The sequence below is a fragment of the Strix aluco genome, chromosome 12 (genome assembly GCF_031877795.1).
Source record: "Strix aluco isolate bStrAlu1 chromosome 12, bStrAlu1.hap1, whole genome shotgun sequence".
In the NCBI taxonomy this organism is placed as follows: Eukaryota; Metazoa; Chordata; class Aves; order Strigiformes; family Strigidae; genus Strix; species Strix aluco.
Window position 1 is genome coordinate 13,108,849 of NC_133942.1, and position 20,082 is coordinate 13,128,930.

Consider the following 20,082-nt stretch of genomic DNA (forward strand, 5'->3'; position numbering starts at 1 on the left):
ACATCGTCTGAGGGGTGAGGGCATTCTAGAGGCAGGTACAGGGTAAATTTTATCTCCAGTGAAAAAAAATTAGAAGACCACAGCAGAATTCAAGACCACCACAACTCTGAGCAATCTAGCTTTAAGGTCTTCTCAAACTTAGTTTCACTCCCTTACTGGTGGAGCAATTTGGTTGATAAAAGGTATTTTTCTAAACATAGCATGTTTAGATTTCTCTAAGGCAATTGGCTGTGTATAGCTTGGTAAAAATACACCCACAAAAACAGTTTAGGGCAAAAGAAAGTGCCTTAAGATATGAGAATTTCAATCCATTGTTTTTATTAAGACAATGACTGAGTGACAATTGAATCACAGCAGTGTAAGAGTATATTTACTGAAGGGGAAAAAGTGAATACTGAAGGACTCTTCAGTCTAGCCAAGAGAGGTATAAAGAAGCAATGCTGTAAGCTGACACCAGGCCAATTGCAGCTGAAATATGGTACCTTTAAAAAAGAATAAAATAAAATGTGACGATACTATTAGCTGTTGAAACAAAAATGGAGAACATAGTGGAATCTCTGTCTTGTTATCTTGAAATGAAGACAAGATGAATTTCTAGAAGACACACTTGTACAGGTTACTCATTTCAATACAGAGGTCAAAACTCTACTCACAAGTCTGATTTAAAAGTGCACAACTTACAAGATATTAGATTGGGTGATCTTGTTGCCCTAAAGATAAAAAGACACTCTGAGAACTACACTAAACTCTGCACAAGCAAGCAGCAGACTCATACAGACAGAAATGGGATTATGCCTTTTAATGGCAATCTACTATTAGACCAAATCAGAGGTGTAACATGAAGCTGCATCCTTACTCAGTCCCAGAATGCTTCCTTTTAGTTTACATTTGCTTGCCAGTAGAGATGTGATTTCTAGAAACAAGGAACAAAACTAATTATCTGATGTTCCATTTTTTTAAAAAACCCAAAGAATAATATTAAATATATATTTAGTAAGCAAACTGCAGTCACTGCAAGCTGAAAAATCACTTTATAAGCAATCCTCTCCAAAATGCTTTTAGAGTCCAAAGTAGCAGCAATCCCACTCTTAAACAGATCTGCTATGGAAAGTAAAAAATAAAATTAAAGAAATATTACTGGAGACAAAGCAGCTCCCTCAGAAACACATGCATCTGACAACAGCTCAGGCAATACCATAGCCATGCACAAGCAGCTGCATATTTTAGGAAGAGAATCGTATGGTTTGCCTTAGACATGTGATTAGTTCCACTGACTTATTATACGAGACTCAATCTGGCAAGACTCTTCAGAACATGTCTGACTTCAAGCGCGTGTGAAGTTGGTGGGACTGCTATTACTCATCCTAAGTGTTCACAGGGCAAAAGGGCTTCCTACAGCTCTACAGAGACACAGGGCTGACCATGGGAAGCTCACTGCAGGACTGAGACCACGGAAATCTTAATTTAAAGAAAGCAGTTCTTAAAGGAGGGGAAGGTGATAAAAAAACACCCAACAAACAGTGTGCACAAACCCCAACAAAATTTCAGTGTTGACGCTTAGAGATAAATCTCCCCCGCTCACACCCCTCCCCCATACCAAAAATAAACACAAAAATAAACCACGAAGGGAAGGAAGGAAAAACCTCACAAATTTTCATGTTTGTTTTAGGTCTACTGCAGCCATTGCTTTACTCAGCTTTTATCTGCTTTTGTGGTGTTTCCTAGCCCTTGAGTGTGAAAGCAAAGTACTCTATACACAAACAGCAAAGGGTTTTCTACAGCAGGCAGAGTCCTTTGTTACTAATGGAAATTAGAGACAGGTGTTGATTGCAGAATGGACAGTAATTGCTATGCACAGGGAACCTGGGAAGCAGAAATACCAGAGTCCCTGAGACCTTATTACAAAGATAGCTGTAAGCTTCTTCCCCCAGGCAGTTACTAGACCAGTCCGTGAGAAAATAAGTTCTGGTGATGACTACGGTTCACACACATACTGTAATAAACACTTCCAGATTTCATGTCTCGCAGCATACTATTACTGTTATTCATTATTTGCTAAGAGATGACAGAAAGCAAAGGATAATAAACAAAAGAACAGAAAACTCCACAGCTCCCACCCCAGAAACCTTAGACTGGTTTTGCATAGCGTCCCTCCAGGGTGCAAGTCAAGGCTGTTTTTCCCCTCTGTCTTTCCAACAGAATAAATGAACAAGTTGAACAGCTTGTGATATTTGCATGACTGGGGAGAGATCATCTGAACAGTCTGAACAGCCAAAGTCTAAATAGTTTGCAAGTAGTAAAAAACAGTTAGTGACAAAGTCCTCTGAAGACCCTCACCTTGCTGATTATTGCACTGAAAGTTACTACACTTATTCCAGAATGAATCAGTAATGACAAGCAAACTGTAATTTCCACAGTAGGCTCTTTCTACTTATTTTCAGTTTAGAGATAATCCCACTTTTATTAGGTGCTGATCTATCACCTTAAGTATTGCTAACCCACTGCAGAGGAAGAGACCAAATGCCAAAGAATGAGAGGTTTTAGCTGAAATAATCTCACAAAGGGCTTCAACTAAGGCAAAAAGATGAGGAAAGTAATGCTACATTAATTAGAGATGCATATGAACACCACCACCTGATGGTAACAATATGTTAAAATTATACAAGATTCTTTTGATGCAGCTTAAAGAAAAAAGATTATAAGAAGCATTTTTTCGTTAGGTACACTCCAGGCACAATTCCTGTCATTGACACTACCATGTCCATGTTCTGAAATGTTCTTGTCTCTGACAAAATGCAAAGTGGTGAGCTCAGTAATTTTCAGTGAAGAAAAGAGTCCCATAAAGTTATAACACTTCACATCTGCGTTATCCAATATCTGGGGAGCAGATTATTGCACATGAGAAGATTAGGCAATTAACAGGTAATGTTGCCTCTTGTACAATTAGCTTATCTGTGTGCTAACAAATGTTTGAATTGCAGAGAGCCAGACTCGGTTAAGAAGATAGAGGAGTATTTCAACGGCTGCTCATTTACTTGTTGCACAAGGGTCACACAGCTACTCACGTTCCACACGAAGAATGCCAAATCGCTGCAGAGTCCAGCAACGCCCAGTTTTGCACCCACATTTCGCTTTGTTGTAACACCTTCCTCCAGCATGCAAAAAGCTTCCAACCCTCATGAAAAGTGCTAGACTAAGGGTATCTCCAGAGCTCAAGGTCTTCATTAGAGGACATGACCGCTAACAGGCTACTTACCGTACAGAATGAGACATCATTTAGTCTTTTCTTTGAAGGGGCCATCAAAAGGCGTAAGGGAGTCTGCATCTTCAGTGCTAGTCACTTCAGAGGCACCTTGTAAGCACAGTCACCAAATGGCCAACTGTAATAGCTTTGCATGTGGTTAGATGCCTGTTCACCAAGAAATCATGATATACCTATTTGCTAGTAAAGCCACAAACTTGTATTGAACAGTCCCTGTTAGCAACAGTGACAAGAAACTACCAGTCACTGGTGTAGGATGTGAGAAAACAAAACACTTCATCATAGTCACATTCTTCAAAGTCAAGCGGTTCACCCAGTGAGTAATGCTCCTGCAGTGGTTTGTAGGTAACAAGAACTATGCTTGTAGAAGTGGAAATCATAAATAAAATTATGTTACTGATGTATCATTATCATAATATGTAGAGATATGACAGCATAAAAGTACATGGAAATGAGATAACTTGGAGTTGTCATTTCTGTTAAAATTAACTTGGCTTCCAAACAATGTTAATGAGACACAGAAGCATAGCCTGAGACATCGACTCTGTCCAAATCCACTCTGCCATTTATTGGCATATTAAGAAAATACTTGGGGTTAAAGGACAAGATAAAAATTTATTGACAAATAAAAGCGGGCATTATCACTATCTCAACTTCCACCAACATAACACCGCTTGCTACAACAAGCTGGCCTGGATGCATCTGCCAGCCAACTGCATGCACTCACAGCGGCTATCAACTTCTTCAGCCTGGGGAAAACTTATTTCGAATTTCCCGAAACAAAAGACCACATGAGCAGTTTCATCCATGTAGACTGCTGCACAACACACACAAACACAGTTTCCTTAGTCACCTCTTCTTCAGTCCCTGCAAACTACTGCAGTAGATATAAAGATATGCAAATTTTAAACACTTCACTTGCTTAGTCCTCCTCCAGTCTTTTGTGCCAGGAGATAACACCAGAAAACAAACCGGAGAAAGGTTATCCTATGAGCAAGCCTGTACACTGCATTCCCGAAGGATTGCCAACTTCAGATTAAGCAGCAGACCTCAGTCCCCATGACAGCCACAAAACAAACTACGCATATCAGTTTTTGTGAACCAAGAGACATGTTTGTCTCCTGTTTATTCTACAGACATGTTTACTCTAAAGAGGCTAAGTACCTTTGAGAAACAACCTTACTTGCTGAAAAAAAAAATAAACTTTAAAAATCCTGCAAGCTAGTATTGGATATAACTCAATGTGAGGTGCAGTTTTTAACTGACAGGAGTAAGTTACCGAATCACTGGTAGAAAAGTTATGGCCTGTGTTTCGAAATAACCCTTGTCTTCTAAAAATAATTCCTCAGTGATTTAATTTATAGCAATACATTACATATGCAGTTACACTGGACCAACTCTCAGCCAGATTTTGACAACACTCAACCCTCAAATGAACCTAGAAAAACATTCTTCATAGCTCCAAGTAGCACAGTGACTGCAAACCAAAATTAAGGATGAAATAAGATACGATTTGTAAAATCAACATGTGATGCTAAAGCAAAAGTGCGACAAAGTCTTTCACGCTTCCCCAGTTATTCTCTCATAGTGATGTAAATACAGAGCTGCTCTGCACGTGCAAAAATGATAGCCCTGAAGTCACATCGGTGAAAAAAATATGTGACTTACCGAACTAATAACAAAAATCAAATCCCACTCAGGCTTCAAAAACAAGAACACCTATGCCTGGATTTTTTTACATATTGTCACACTAAGTAATGCCTTTTGCTTTCATAACAAAGAACATTTTTGTTCATTTCCTTGACCTCCATAACCATCTTTCCCTGTTTTTTAAGGTTCTCAGACACAGCACAAGGAAGAAAAATAATATTTAAACAAAAAATCCCACCCCAATCTCTAAAAAAACACACACACACACAGAGGAGAATGCAAGTCACAAAGCCACAAGTTAGCAAAGAGTCTATGGTCAGCTGCACGTCACGAAACTGTTTTAGCAGGGTCACACAGCATCACGGCCTCTTCACCAGGAGGGATGGAGGAATTTCACATCCACATGCACTAACTACTCCATCCCTGTGGAATTCTCTCCCCCTGCTTTTACGCCCTTGAAGCAGCTCAAATCTCTGATCAGCATTAGAACTGACTGGAAATCTATTACCCCATTACTTCATTTACACAGGCACATATACATATTAAACAAGGGCTATTCATATTTTGTTCAAATGTTAATAGATCATTAACTTTCTTTTTAATGAAGTCACAATGCTTTCTTTTTTTTTTCTCTGTAGAACAGTTAATTAAAATACCAGTTTCTACCTGAAGCTAATTCTACTGGACACAAGTTTTTATTTATTTATATACTCATATTTAAAAAATAATATATACACACACAAAAATATAAAATGCACAAATAATTGTCATAAAACTTCTAGTGGCCTTTCTCCAATCCTAAACTTCCTACTTTTCCTCTCTTCTACTGAAGCGCATAAAGACTGTCAAAATGAGATCAATGGCTTCAAGTGCAAGTAGATATTTCATCGACTATCAGATAAATTGGAAATATATAAACTTTGAACATAAGCACTGAAAAGCCAAATTAATAACAGACTATTAGTGCTCATTAGCTCTACCCTCCCACCTTTCTTCTTTCTTTTTCTTCTGGAATAGCTGCCCTGCCACTACAACCGAAACTCTAAAATGCCATCCTAAAAATAGAAAGCAAGAAAAGAGGAGGAAAAAAAAAAAAAAAAAAAAAAGAGGGGGGGAGAACGGGAACAGAGAATAAGCAGAGTGAGAAGCACTGTAATATAAAACTGTCTCCAGCTTCGAAGTCATCAGCCAATCATAATCCAATAAATGCTTTTTTTTTTTTTTTCTAAAATCAGAACACTCAAATGTCTATTTTTACTCCTGTTTAGAAGCAGCTATCTCAACAGGGCTTTCAAACCAGTAGAGCCTGGCATGCAAAGCAGTGACTTACAAAACTCAATTTCAAGCCATAATTTCCAAGGCCTTCACTTGTTTATATGGGTTCATTTGTGTCTGGCACACCAATACTTTACAGCACAGATGCCTTTAGCAAAAAAAATGGAGAACTAAAGGGAAGAAACTGAGGGAATGTTTACATGAAACTATTCTTTTAACCCAGAACACTATTTGAGGGTTCTCCCTTCATGACTGTACACCGTTCCATGTATCTAAATGGCTAGAACAGTTCTTCTGATATCCTAAGATACATATTCTCCAAGTGCAAACATCAGAAACTGCAATACTTACAGATAGGTTTTAATTAAAGCTTGTTCTAGCCCTCAAACATACCGATGAGAACTGCTAGGTATGCTTAAAGTACTGAAAAATCAAGACAAGAGGGAGCTGTACCCATCTTAAGTCTGGAAAACATGTACGCATAACAAAATACCATCTCTCAAGTATACGAGGAGGTGTATCCTCAGCACTTTTGTAGTTTCTTTGTGTGTAGGTTGCCCAGAGAAGTTGTGAATGCCCCATCACTGGAAGTGTTGGACAGAACTTTGAGTAACCTGATCTAGTGAAAGATGTCCCTGACCATGGCAGGGAGCTGGACTAGATGATTTTTGAAGGTCCCTTCCAGTCCAAACCATTCTATGATTCTGCGATTCTAAAATGCTAGAGGCCTCTTCCTGTATTTAATTATATTCATAAAACTGATTTTCAATTATCAATGCTGCATTATGAATATGTTACAAATTATTGGTATAATGCAGAAGGAGCAGCTTTCAAATTGACTCCTATTTTCCATCCAGAGCATGGGAAGATGCATTCTCAAGAGTAATATCACTTCTGTCTCGTCTGTGGAACACTGTCGCAGGCCTCAGGATGTCTGCACCCTAAATATTACTTTGCCTCTGTCCCCCATGAACCTCAAGTAATTAAACCAAGTTCTCAGGACTTCACCAGTCAGCAAAAGGGGGTAAAAATTCTTCTGCTATCTTTAAGATTGATAGTACAAAATCACAAATGCTCCCATTTCAATAGGGCATGGGCACTTCAACAGGTTGTGGAATGACCATAATGAAAAGGTCTTTAAAAGGACTCGATGAATATTGCATAGTAAAGATTTTTTTAATTTGTAAATGGGAGTAGCTGACAGCATCTGAGCTTAATTGTTGTCCTTCATAGAAAGTAACTACTTAAAACACACAAGGACTAATCCTGAGGTTGCTCTGCCCTTAGGAAATCTAAGTAACCACCATATCATTACTTCTCAATCCTTAATTTTAGTGAAGAGATACATTAAATACACTCTTTCCCACAGCAAGGATTCAAATCCAACTCACTTCAAATGCCTTTGAAAAGAGCATTTATTTCAAACTTGTAAATGATTTAAAAGAGAAAGCTTAATTAATAATGTTGTTTCCAGCCAGATGGCCAGCTATTAGTTTTCAGTCATTTCTTTCAGAACAATTCACCAGAAGTCTTCAGATGCAAAGGAGTTTTAAAGCAAATAGATGTGATTGCCCAGCACTCTCAGCGGCTGCCAAAATGTTCAGTAAAAGACACAGCTATAGGTATAGAAATGATGCGGTTTTCCAACTCATGTTGCTGTGGGTCAGGAGTGTGAAAGTCCACTAGCAACAGCACAAACACTTGACAGACACACATTTATTTCATTTAACATTTTGTATTTGGATGGCATTAAATTCCCATATGGTTATATAATATTACTTAAACGAAAACATGCGGCTACATGTACAGTGTTTCCCCTGGACTTGTGCTAACAGACTCCAAACTTAAGCTCAGTAGCAGACCACTGTGGTATGATGTGTATCAACCAGTCAAAATATTCCATGTGTACAGGAGGCACCAGCATAGAGATGAATAGATAAATATTATGCAAACCCAGTTAAGGTTTACCACTAAACATCTATGGAATTCTAATATTCTCACTGACGTAGCACCTACATATTTTCAAAGAAAGTTTCCAACAAAAATCAAAACTGCTTTCTTAGTATGAATGAGATGCTGAACAGCAACAGAAAGCTTTTTAAAGTAGCAAGGTTTTGCAACAGAGTCTACCTTTTGAGATTTTAACAGCTTTTCACAACTCTTATTAAAAATTCTCTGACATCCTTGTGAGGCAAGTACTGTATTTGCTAGGTAGTTAAGAATAAGGTACAAGCAGGTTAAGCATTTCATTCAATGTTACACAGTGGTATGGAACAAAACCTGATGTCTTCAGTCTTTCCTAACCACAACGTACATTCATTATGCAGTAATCCACAACTGAAAACCTATCTTAATTCAGTTATGACTGGGAAAAACAAATATGCAATTGCAACTCTATACATGAACTTTCAGCCTATAGTTCTACCAAACAAGCAAAACCAGATATGGGAAAAAGCTTCCATGATCAGCTGTCTACCTACACACAAGTTATTTATGGCATCTAATTCAGAGCAAAGCTCAAAGCAGTTTGCAGACTGCCAACAGACTTTTACTGGCAACAGAAATCAGCTATAAAGTAGTATTAGCTTTGATAATCAGGCAGTGATTATCTACTTTTTTCAAAAATTTACAGTTAGTTATTTTGTAAAGCTTGTTTCTAATGCAGTGGTTTCAAAACAGCTGGTTTCCACTTTCCACGATTCTAACAGTCATCTTCTGCAAAAACTCTACTGGCCATAAAAAAAAAAAGCAGCCACAAAATTTTGAACAGAAAACAATAGCACTAAACAGGCCAATAAGATAGTTTTGACTTACGGTGAAGCTTATGTTCAGTAAGTCAGGTAAATTTAGGCCCAAGAAGCAGATATGGAGGAAGATTAGCCAAATTGTATGCAAACTTCACCATTCCAAGCCCATGAAATACTTACAAGGTAATTAATCTGGGGTCTCCAGAGTTCACTGGTTACGCTTGGAAGGTTCCAAGCCAACATCAATAACTATTCTAGACCTTTCCTCCAACAGGCTGCTGACCGTGGGGGAAGAAAGAAAGGATAGATGTTATTAAGCAGACCTTGTGCTCTTCTGAGTTCAAGGCCTGTAATTGTGGGTGGGCTTTATCTAGGCCATGCAAGAGGAAACCCTACTCCTTCCTGTATTTGTATAGCTGTGTAGCAGGGGAGGTGGGAGGGGGGGTCAGGGAAAAGCACATGTAAGGGCTTCAGCATCGGTATGCAAACTGGTTTAAAATGGTTAAAAAATTTAAAAAAAAAAAAAAAGAAAAAAAAAAAAGACCAACAGCAAGAACAGCCAAATGCCACCTTCTGCCCAGGCACAGGATCGGGAGCTGCTGCCAATGCCAAACCCACTGCCAGTGGGATCTCAGCTACAAAACGTGGAGGGCCTCTGCCAAGCCACGCTAGTGCCCATCAGAAAACCCTCAATGAAACATGAGCAAGAAGTCCTCTGAAAATGAAACGCTTTGCAGAGAAGTATCATTTTCAACAAACTTCCAGCTAAATCCTGCCTGGCTTCCCGCCAGATTTCCAGCCCAGGGCTGACAAGTCCAGTCTTCGTGGGACTGGAGCCCTCAGGTCTCATGGGCTCTGCCGGGCAGGCTTCAAATCCTGCAAAGAACAACCCACAGAATTCCCAAAAGCCCTGAATTAAAGAGAGATAAACAAGTAATATTCAACCTACAAACACCTTTATCCTCCGTTTTCAGTTCACTGCTACCTTGTGCTGGCCTGACTCTCACTTGCATGTAAATCAGAAGTAAATTTACTGAAATCCATGCAATTACACACATGCAAAAGGGGTGGGAAAAGACTCAGACTCCAGCTGCTTATTAGCCTTTCTTTTAGGCAAAGAGTGCTTTTTAAAGACTGATATAATTTTTCAGATACTGTTATATGTGTGCTACAAATTGGCTATGCATCTGACTCACGGGGAACAACAATTTGTTCAACAAATAATAAGAAAAGGACCTTTCTGTACAGTTCCACATGTATGGAAACCACAGACTTTGTATCCCTATGAAAAAAAACCACATCTGGTCTTTCCGAGTATAACAAAATTAAAGGTGCTTGTAGTTGAGTCTTTGTCTTCCCACATGGCAACACTTAAAATCCCGTTATGGAGGGAAAGGAAATTTGGGGGTAAAAAAGTGTTCGCTATCTGTTAAGTAGATAAAGCAACAACAGTTGCACATTCAACACAAAACCAGAGGCATTCTTATGTTCCACAGATGTCCTCTAATAAGCCCAACATTTTTGTGAACTTTAACTGCTCTACATCTGCGAAGAGTAAGTGAATTTCTCTTTTCATGTTCAAGCAACTAGAACAGGAAGGACAAAGTTTTCCCTCTTTTATTGTGAAAAAGGAGAGTCAGTATCAACATCCATCATTCAACCATTGCTGGCTGCAACTTCACCACAAAGGAGGAAATTTCTGTTTTGACTTCCTTTTTTAAAAAGGTTTGTGAGTTAACGAACGTCACCAACTCAAAGGTAATCTCCAACCTTTCCTATGACACAATTTGTAAGCAAAGTTTTCATGAAATTTTCAGATTAGGTAACTACAAATTATAAATTGAGCTAAGAATGGTCCACCTAATACCTTGACACTGAGACCTTCCCCAAAGCCTGGAGGAAGCAAGGGCCCCAGGCAGACTCTGCTGACATCTTGTCCCCTGCAACCTTCTCTCCAGGATTCAAACACTTCATTTTCCATAAAGCAATGCACATTCCTCCAGAGATTGAAAAGCAGATGCTCCTGTTCACAGGGTCAGGCACACACAGAGCCCAGTCACACGACTACCAGAAACGTGCAACTTCTTTGCTCTCATAACCTCAGTGCTGAACAGCAAGTGGGCTTTAAGGGTATTTTTAGTGACAAAATTCCTCAAGATCACCTATCAACCTTTCCTAGACTTACAGAGGTTACATTTCTAACAGGTAGGTTTTGCTGGATTTTTAAGCATGTTCTTTCATGAGGCTCACCAATGAGATTTATAATTTCATCATATCTTCCACATCAACAGCAGCTCCTAATACTTTAAAAATGCACTCAAATTGACTCCTCATGGAATAGCACGATTCCAAATACAAGCAGGCTGAACAATCAAACTCACAAGGAACAACTACCATTTCCTCCCCATCTTCCCCGTGTCCTTCCCCCAGTGCTGTCCACTGACACGTGCAGCTTCAGAAGTGAGCTCTTGATGTAAGCAAGGCCAGTACCAGCAACCATGTGGAGCTTCTCCATTGTAGAGAAAGGAATGACGGTTCAATACTTCGGGCAATTGCTGGGGCACGCAATCCCACAGATTTCCTGACCTACTCATTTTGAATAGCTTAAAGTCTGTCTGCACCACACACAGCCATGCAGGATAGAGAAACCTACCTTGTCACTAAATGAGCAAATTTAGATACCCAGAACAGTGTAGCTACAGTAGTTTAGGTTTAACAGGCTTAGCTGACAATGAAGATGTCCTGTTCTGGAGCTCAGACAATTCCTGGGTGATCCTCTAAAAAGCAGGGCGTTATTTCTTACCTGGCTGGGCTCTTCTGAAGACAAGGGTTACCCCCTTTTTTTTTTAATTTTTTTTAATAGTGCCTCTACTACTACACATAAGCAGTTTATTCCTCCTCACACTTGTGACCCATGCTTCTGAAGGATCAAGCCTTTACTACAGAAAGAGCGAGCTCTGGCTTTTTATTCTGTTTCTACAGAGCCACAGTACCAGTAGCCATCAAACTTTCCTGCTTGCCTAAGGGCAAGTCCCACCATTCCAACAGTGATGGTAAAGAGATGCGTGAGCCAATGAGGATCAGGTCTAAAAGGCTTCAAAACATCTTTAAAAGCAGTATTAACTGCAACAATTGACACATTATTGTCTCTTCAGTCACACAGAAAGTTGGCTACCAGTGACAAGTACAAGAGTCCAATTATTAACAACTTCCTTGTCTTTATGTTCGGACTCAAGTCGCATGTAAGAAATGTAATTAGCAAACATTTGCTAAGCTTGGTGGAGTCAGCCTACTAGAACTAGAATGTCTGGACAAGAACCTCTGCCCTGTCTTTATTCCCTTAGCTCCTCTCTGCTCTCTTCACTGCCAATCAACACAATCAGCTTTGGACTGGAAAAAGCTTTTTGCACAGCACATCAAGGCAGACAAGGACAAAAGTTAATTAGGACTATTCATAAGCCTTACTGGAAGAGAGTGCTGCATCCCATCCCTGAAAATTTAATTGCGCTCAATAGAGGAAAGCTAGAAAAAATAATAATACAAAAATAAAAAACAGAAAAAGATAATTTGGGAATAAAATCTGATTTCAATTTAATTCAAGCACTGTTTGGCCCTATTTATTTCATAAAGTAGTTCATGCAGGATAATGGCATTATTGTGCATCTAACAGCATTAGAAGCTCCTAATAAATTAACAAGTGAAAATTAATGGCTGCTCAGTCCATTAAATCTTGTTAATTTTATTTTTGTTGCAATAATATAGCAATCACAAGTTTACATTATTAAACCAATATTTATTAGAAGAACTCATTTTAATTGGATCCCTGATGTGATAATCCAGTACAATGTGTATTTCTCGATTTCATCAATTTTTTTGCATTTATTTCTCATTATATTTAAATGACTGCAATGTTCAGGGTCTCTTCCTAATACTATAAAAGTTAAGCAACCATTTTAAACATTTTATTTCACAAAGATTCAACACTTACTACACAATATAATGAGAATCTTATGAGTCTTTTCTGAAGCTATTTTAAATATTTCAGTCTCTTGAGAAAGGGGAGAATAAAAAAGGCAGAGATATGAATATTTGAAAACATCTCAAACAGTAAAATACATTTTCTCTCCTTAGCCCATCAATGTTCTATATAAACATCACTGTGTTGTCTTTCAAGTCAAGAGTTTTACCACCAGTTTTTAATGCAAAATGTTAGCTGGCCTGCACATCTCAGAAAAAAAAAGATAAATATATATTGACAAAAGGTTTTGAACTGTTATTGGCTGCTGACAGATTACAAATTTGAGGAGACATCTTACTAAAGGCTGGGTCTGATGTGCTACTCCAGCAGCAGCTACTTTGAGGGAAGGGGCTGAGGGGCTGGACAACACTTTCTCAACCCTGACCTCCCTCCTTTCCCCAGTTCCTTTGTCTCTGCCAACATAACAGAATGGGTAGTTACTCCCCAAATGGTTGTACCAACGTTACTGCTTTAGCTTAACAGTAGCATTTTGGTTTTTAAAATGGCATAGTAAACTACATGTGCTACTACCCAGGCTAATACAAGAGGCAATAACTCTGTGCAAGGGTGGAGAGAAGTTGAAGGGGCTGTAGGGAGCAGAAAGCTCTGTGCCCTGAGATGGGGGTTTGACCTTTGGGGAGATGACAAGGAGGAAGATGAGAAAGGCACAATTGGGGCTGCAGGCAGAAAGCACACCTGACTAAAGGTCTACCTACGCTTACCGTATTTTCACCTTTAGACCTGATCTGCAAAGTCACACTAATGCCACAAAAGTCAGTAGCAGATTTGTAAAGCGGCGTCTACCCTGCAGCTATCACTGCCACAGCCAAACTAGCTCGTGTAGGTACTGCCAGCAGCGCAGTTGTGGCAGCACAAAGGTTAGGATAGGGCTGTAAAAAACCTGCCCGTAAAGCTAGGTCAGTACATAGGTTAGTGGACAGAGCTTTGTAGCAGGAAAATTGCCAGCAACAGGGAACTAACAAGTATAATGGCAGCTAGACTGCGTTTGCACACAGGGATTGTACTGCAATCATCTCCAGTGCACCACCGTTACACCAGTCTGATGTCAAGTACAGACACTCTTAAACAAGTCTATGCAGTATTATTAAAAGCTCCTCACATACAGGGACAGGCCAAATTGAAAACAAGGTAGTTTAAAACTGGCGTTAAAAAAAAAATATAAATTTGCACACGGACACACAAAACTATGACTGGCCCTTTACTGAAACCAGATGGGCACCAGTCACAAAAGAACAACATACTTCACGGTCTTGCAGACAACCTCTGCCACGTACTGTATTTACAGTTTTCATATTTTCCTGGTATCAAGGCAATCCTAAAATCATGGTCAATTCTTGTAAATAATTGTGTGGTCAACTACCAACACAACAGAAAGCATGCTCACACCCAAGACGTTCCTAAAATCACTTATGTATTATCCCTGGTTTTCCCCACCAAAATGCAAATCATTTAAGGACCACACTGTTCAGTTGCTTTTAAAAAGCAAATGTGCCATGTTTCCATTTCAGTTGGTACATTCTATCCTTATCAGATGAGTTCCACAAGAAATAACACCCACCTCTCTTCAAAACAATTTTCTAAATTAAAAAAACACCACTTAAAAGAAGGTGTTCCTTACATGCCAGAATCCTGGCTCCCCTAAAACCACTGGTGATACAAAAAAAATACATACAGTAATATGTTCAAAAGAAAAATACGCATATGAAAATATATTACAAAATGTCATGAGATTTATGTCTTAGTATGTGTAGTACCACTAAAGGTCTTGAAACAAAGCATTTACTATCTTGTCCCATATCAACAAGACTAGATACACTGCACAGCTTTTAGAAATTACTAAGTGCTCATCCCATGTTCCTGGCTTCTGCAGCTCAGACCCTGCCTAGGTTAAGAGTTAAACACTCATCACAGTTCAGCCTAATGCACTTTATTTCCAGGGCAAAATGCTGACGGTTTGTCAGGTGCACAGTGTGGCCTCTCTTCCGATCAGGAATAGTATTAGGAACTCATTGCTCTGCTCCCAAGGATGAAGTCCATGGGGTTCTGCAGGTATGTAGTAATGTCAGCTGCAGGCTTTGCTACCATCAGATTCCCTGCTTACCATACTCTTTGGTCTCAGAAGCAAAAAGAGCCATCAAAAATTTTAAAAAAAGTCTGCTGGCAGCTGGAGTAGACCTGAGCTTGTTCACAGAGCAAAGCAGAGAGGCCACAAACTCAAACACCTGGCTGTGCCGGGGTACATGCTAATGGCACACTATCCTCAAGCTTGTCTGAAAGTGGTAAAAATGCCCATCCTGAAAGCTGGGCTTTCAAGATCAATGCAGCTACTACAAAGGATGTATTTTAATGGTCAAAACAGTGTGTGTTTTCAACTTTATCACACCATACAGTATGAAAAACTACCTTATTGCCATGCAGACCCAGATTGCTACAACTCACTGGGTCAGCTCCTGACGCCAAAGCCCATCAGCTCAGTGCACAGAGGTTTAAAGGCAGCTCCCTTCTGGAGAAGGACAGGCTTTGGCAGCAGCACGCCAGATGAGGGAGGGAGGAAGGTTCTCCAAACGAGCCATTCTGTCCAGCACCTGTGACTGTGGCCCAAGAAACAATCAGATGGTCTGAGATCAGTAGGTTTTTCAGGTGGAAATTACTTCCTGCTCCAGCAGAAGAAACAAGAAGGAAAAATCCTGCCAGCACAGTGTGTTACACTGAAATCCTTGAAGGTCTCTCCAGTCTTCTGCTGTCTGCCACAGGTCCTTCCAACAGAAAACCTGGGGCCTGAGGTGACTGTCACATCATCTTACAAACGGAGCACTTGGAAAAGTAATACATGCTGAACAAATACACAAGCAAATAAACTATTCATTGTTTAATAATCTGTCAGGAGATAGAATGTAGTATGCATATTTCCAGTTACAAGTAAATAAAAATGACAGCAGGAATAAATTTAGTATTCTAATTCCTTAGCCCTACAACAAAATTTAATTATTTTCTTGTTCTTTCTTAAAACAATCCCACCTGATCACTACAGGAATTTGCTGTGTAGCTCTTATTCCCATGAGAAATGTTTCTGCAAAGCTCAAGCACTTTTACATCTGAAACTTGCTTCGTCTCATGGATACAATAGCTAATTTTGGACTTACCCTACTCCTGCTGGGCCAGAGTCATCACTGGCATAGCTCCACTCTAATTCAGTCTACTGATGCATTACAGACAATGCACAACATGATCTAATCCTTAATGATGGTTTTTTCCCCCCTTTTTTTTCCCCCAACAGACTTATTTGACTAAATAGTAAAGTGTCATATGTAGAACTATTAAAAAAAAAAAAAAAACACAAAAAACGTAAAACCATACTAAAATGGTCTTGCAAACACTCATTTCAAATGACACGATAATCAGATTCGCAGATACGTTAGGACAAACAGTGCAGTCCAGAGAAGACACAGCTCTTAAAAGTCACAAGGCCTGATTATAGTTCCAGCTCTGCCACTGACTTCTAGAGAAGCTGTTTCGCATTTCCACACCATTCCCCAATCTCTGATACACAGATATTAACCTCTCAGTGTTCTGCTGAGTCCAGCACAGACTAACTCAACCACATCCATGTGGATCTCTGTAATATACTTGCTAAACAATAATAAAAATACATCTGAAGTGTTGTGTTCAAAAACTAGTGCCAAGGCATAAGGAGCAACCATCAAAATATGCTGACAGTTCCTTCATACCAAGGTTGAAGATACGGATCCAGGCTCTGTGTCATAAGTGAACATGAAATGTTTTAATTTCTGTACAGATTTCCTTTAACAGAGCAAGGTCTAGAAGAAACAGACATTCACTTCTGCACAGTAGGAACAGCCAGGACAATCTCTGGAGGTGATAATATTTATGACTTGTGACATCTGCTTGTGTTACTTATTTTCAAGCTTTAAAAATATTTTTCTAAATTAAAGCATCCTACTCCACCCAGATCTTTGCTTCCTTTGAATCATAAAACATCAAAACCTTCCTCCTTTATCTAAACCACCTTGTTACTAGTAAAAGAAGTACCAAGAGTCTTCACGCTCTGCTCCCTAACAGGTCAGCATCAGCTAGACACAATACCCAGGTCACATCAGCAGGGCTGCTCAAGCCTTTTTCTTCTTTTGAAATGGTAAGTATTTCAGGGAAGTGGTTTAAATAGGCTATTATCTATGTGGAAGGCACACTGCTTACCAAGAATTTAAAAATATAGGTTTTAAGGCATTTGTACTGGGTGGCAGCTCTACAGGTTTTGATTTCTGCTTCAATTAGGCGAAGTCAGAGTAACTCTAACAAAGGCTGAGAGGTCTATTTGCATTGCTGGCCAAAATCTTAGCCACAGTCATTCACCACCAAAAAGATAAGGAGACTTTATTTTTCCTTTAAATAAACGCTACAGTTGTTGGAAGAAAATTTTAGGAGTTCCAAATATCCACATTTCTAAGCTACTTGCTTCACTTTTTCATGCAACAGATGCTGCTTTGTATTAGCTACTGCATATTAAATCATTCTGACAACCAAGAAAGCATACATTTGTTTGCGCGCAAGAGAAGCATGAATACACACACACACAGAGATATCTTCTCACGCAGAAGCATACAATTATGCAGCATTCAAATATTTAGGATGAACTTTGGCCTTTGTTTAAAAAAAAAAAAAAGTACCCTCAAACAACAATCAGTAACAGAATCAGCAGTCATCTGGCTGAGCTCACAGAAATCAACAAATCTTCAGCAATAAAACACCACTTGTGACCAGCTATTTGAAAGTTACTTGGAAAATTTTTCTTAGATGGGATACTTATATACATGTCTTTTATGATTTATAATGGTCTTATGGATCGATCTCAGAATGGAGGCTAAAAATAAAATCTATGTTAATTCAAAAAAATGAAAAAAAAATCAGTTACATTCACCCTCACATGTTTTTTTTGCACTCCAAACAATCCCCTTTAGCTATGGCATTTGCATTCCCGATTTCAAAAATAATTTGAAAACATAGGCACAGCAGGGCTCTAAATCACCTCTTCAGAGTAATATCAGTCTCGCTAATATGGAAGAAACCAAGCAACCCAAACAAAACCATTTTCCTGATACATTAATCAGAAGAAAATCTTAATGTAACAGTACTAGAGAACACGCTGAAACTTTTGACAATGAGAGTATCCACAGTAAGTATAACTGTAATCCAGAGCGCTTCCAACTTTTTTTTTTTTTTAATCTCGGCTGGAGACATATTTTCTCCCCTACGTTCCCCTCTTGTTACTAGACAGTAATCCAATTCTGTAGCCAGTTATTTTTTTTTTTTTTTTTTTAAAAAAAAAAAAATATAGAGAGCCAGGATAGAGCATGCAGGAGAGGACTAACACCGAAGTGCGGCGGGACTGGAAAGCCAAACAAACCCCTGTACCCGGCTGTGCCGGGGCATGCCGAGTCCCTGGGGAGAAACCTGCTACCGAGGGGCTCCGAGCACCCCGGTGCCCGCCCCGGGGGGGTCCCTCCCGCAGGGACAGCCGTGCGGGGGGCTGCTCTGCCCGGGCAGGGGGTGCCCCTTGTTTTGTGTGCTCCCCACGGCCCCGGCCGCGCACACCCCCCACTCTACCTGGGGATGGTGATGCACTTGGTGTTGATGTTCTGCGTGGTGATCGCCTTCTCCAGCTCGTCCAGCTGCCCCGTCTTCTTCAGCTTCTTCACCAGGCTCTTCACCGCCTTCTCGCACCATTTCTCCTCCTGCCCGTTCTGCTCCCCTTTCTTCCAGCCCAGGAGCCGCTTGACGATGGGAGGAGTGAAAGGCAGGATGGAGGACATGCTGGCTCGCCCGGCTGGGCCCCGCCGCTGGCTCCGCGCTCGCCCCCCGCTCCGCTCCGCGCAGGCCCCGCCGCGCCGCGGGCAGCACAAAGCCCGGCCCCGGGCGGCGGTGGCCTGGCCTGGCCTGGCCCGGCGCCGCTCCGCCGGTGCCTCAGCGCCTCGGGCCCGCGGCACCAAACTTTGCCCGGAGTTCGCCGCCTCTCCCCGGCGGCGGCAGCTCCCTCCTCCCCCTCCTGCCCCGCTCTGTGTGCGCGGAGAGGCGCCCACTCCAGCTCATTCCCAGTCTGTCTCTCATGCAAATTGCCTGCTGGCCGCCCCGGCCCGGCTTCCACCCCCTCCTTCCCTCCCAAACACGCTCACTCACGCCGCCGAGGGAGGGCGGGGAGGCGGCCGGCCCGCCGGGAACTCCGCTTCCCCCCCCCCCCCTTCCCCGCCGCCAGCCCCCGCGCTCCCGGCAGAGGCCCCCGCTCCCCGGGCGGGCCGGGGCTCTCCCTCCCCTCAGCCCCGCTCCCGCGCGGCGCACCCTCAGCGGCGCCGGGCGCCCGCGGCCTTCCCGCCGCCCGCAGCCCCCTCAGAGCGCAGGGCGGGAAGCTCCCCCTCAGGGCCACCGCGGCGGGAAGGAGCGTCCTCACCCCGCACCGGGGAGGGGGGACCCGCGGGGGCTCTGCCCGCCCGAGGCGCCGGCCCCTCGGCCTCCCCCCGCAGCGCCGAGGTGGCGGCTCCCCGCAAGGAGGCCGGCGGTGCGGGTCGGTCCTCCTCGGGGCTGCGGGCTCACGGGGAGGGTCAGCGTAGCCGTCGAAGCCCACAAGCGGTACCTGGGCAAAAGCCCACCGAGGGGGAGGCAGCGAAAATAAACACAAGCGACAAAGTCCCGCTTGGTGAGCGGAAGGGACAGAGAGTCCTCGGGCAGGGTGGGATGGATGCAGCCCCCACCACGGCTGTTTCCTCTGTGGAAAGGTGTGCTTCCACACAGAGAGCTGAACACAACTTGGTCGTGCTCAAGACAATCAGCAGTGTTTGTTTCAGCCCCTTTAATTTACTATTCCATTCCCTCATCTTTCCACCCTGAGCACCAGGTACCCGAATAATTTTTACCCTGTATCAGGCACAAATGACACCCTGGAGATGTTTACAACCAGACCTGGTCAGAAATTCTCAGACGGAATATTTTTGTCAGAGGACGAGAGTTTGTTCAGATCTAGGTGTTTTGTAGAAATACTTCGGTTTTGGCTGACTCAGGGTGGCATCCAGGTAAATTTCCAGTTTCTCACTTTCCATCAC

At 41.5% G+C, this 20,082-nt stretch overlaps 1 protein-coding gene across 1 annotated transcript in view; it reads right to left on the reverse strand.

Moving 5' to 3' along the window:
• SMAD3 (SMAD family member 3) overlaps window positions 1–19,134 on the reverse strand; it is a 79,774-nt gene extending 60,640 nt beyond the window's left edge. The window contains exon 1 of the mRNA XM_074837316.1: window positions 18,596–19,134. Within this exon, the coding sequence (XP_074693417.1) occupies window positions 18,596–18,801 (206 nt within the window). The 5' untranslated portion in view covers window positions 18,802–19,134. The remainder of the gene's footprint in view (window positions 1–18,595) is intronic.
• Between the last annotated feature and the right edge of the window lie 948 nt (window positions 19,135–20,082).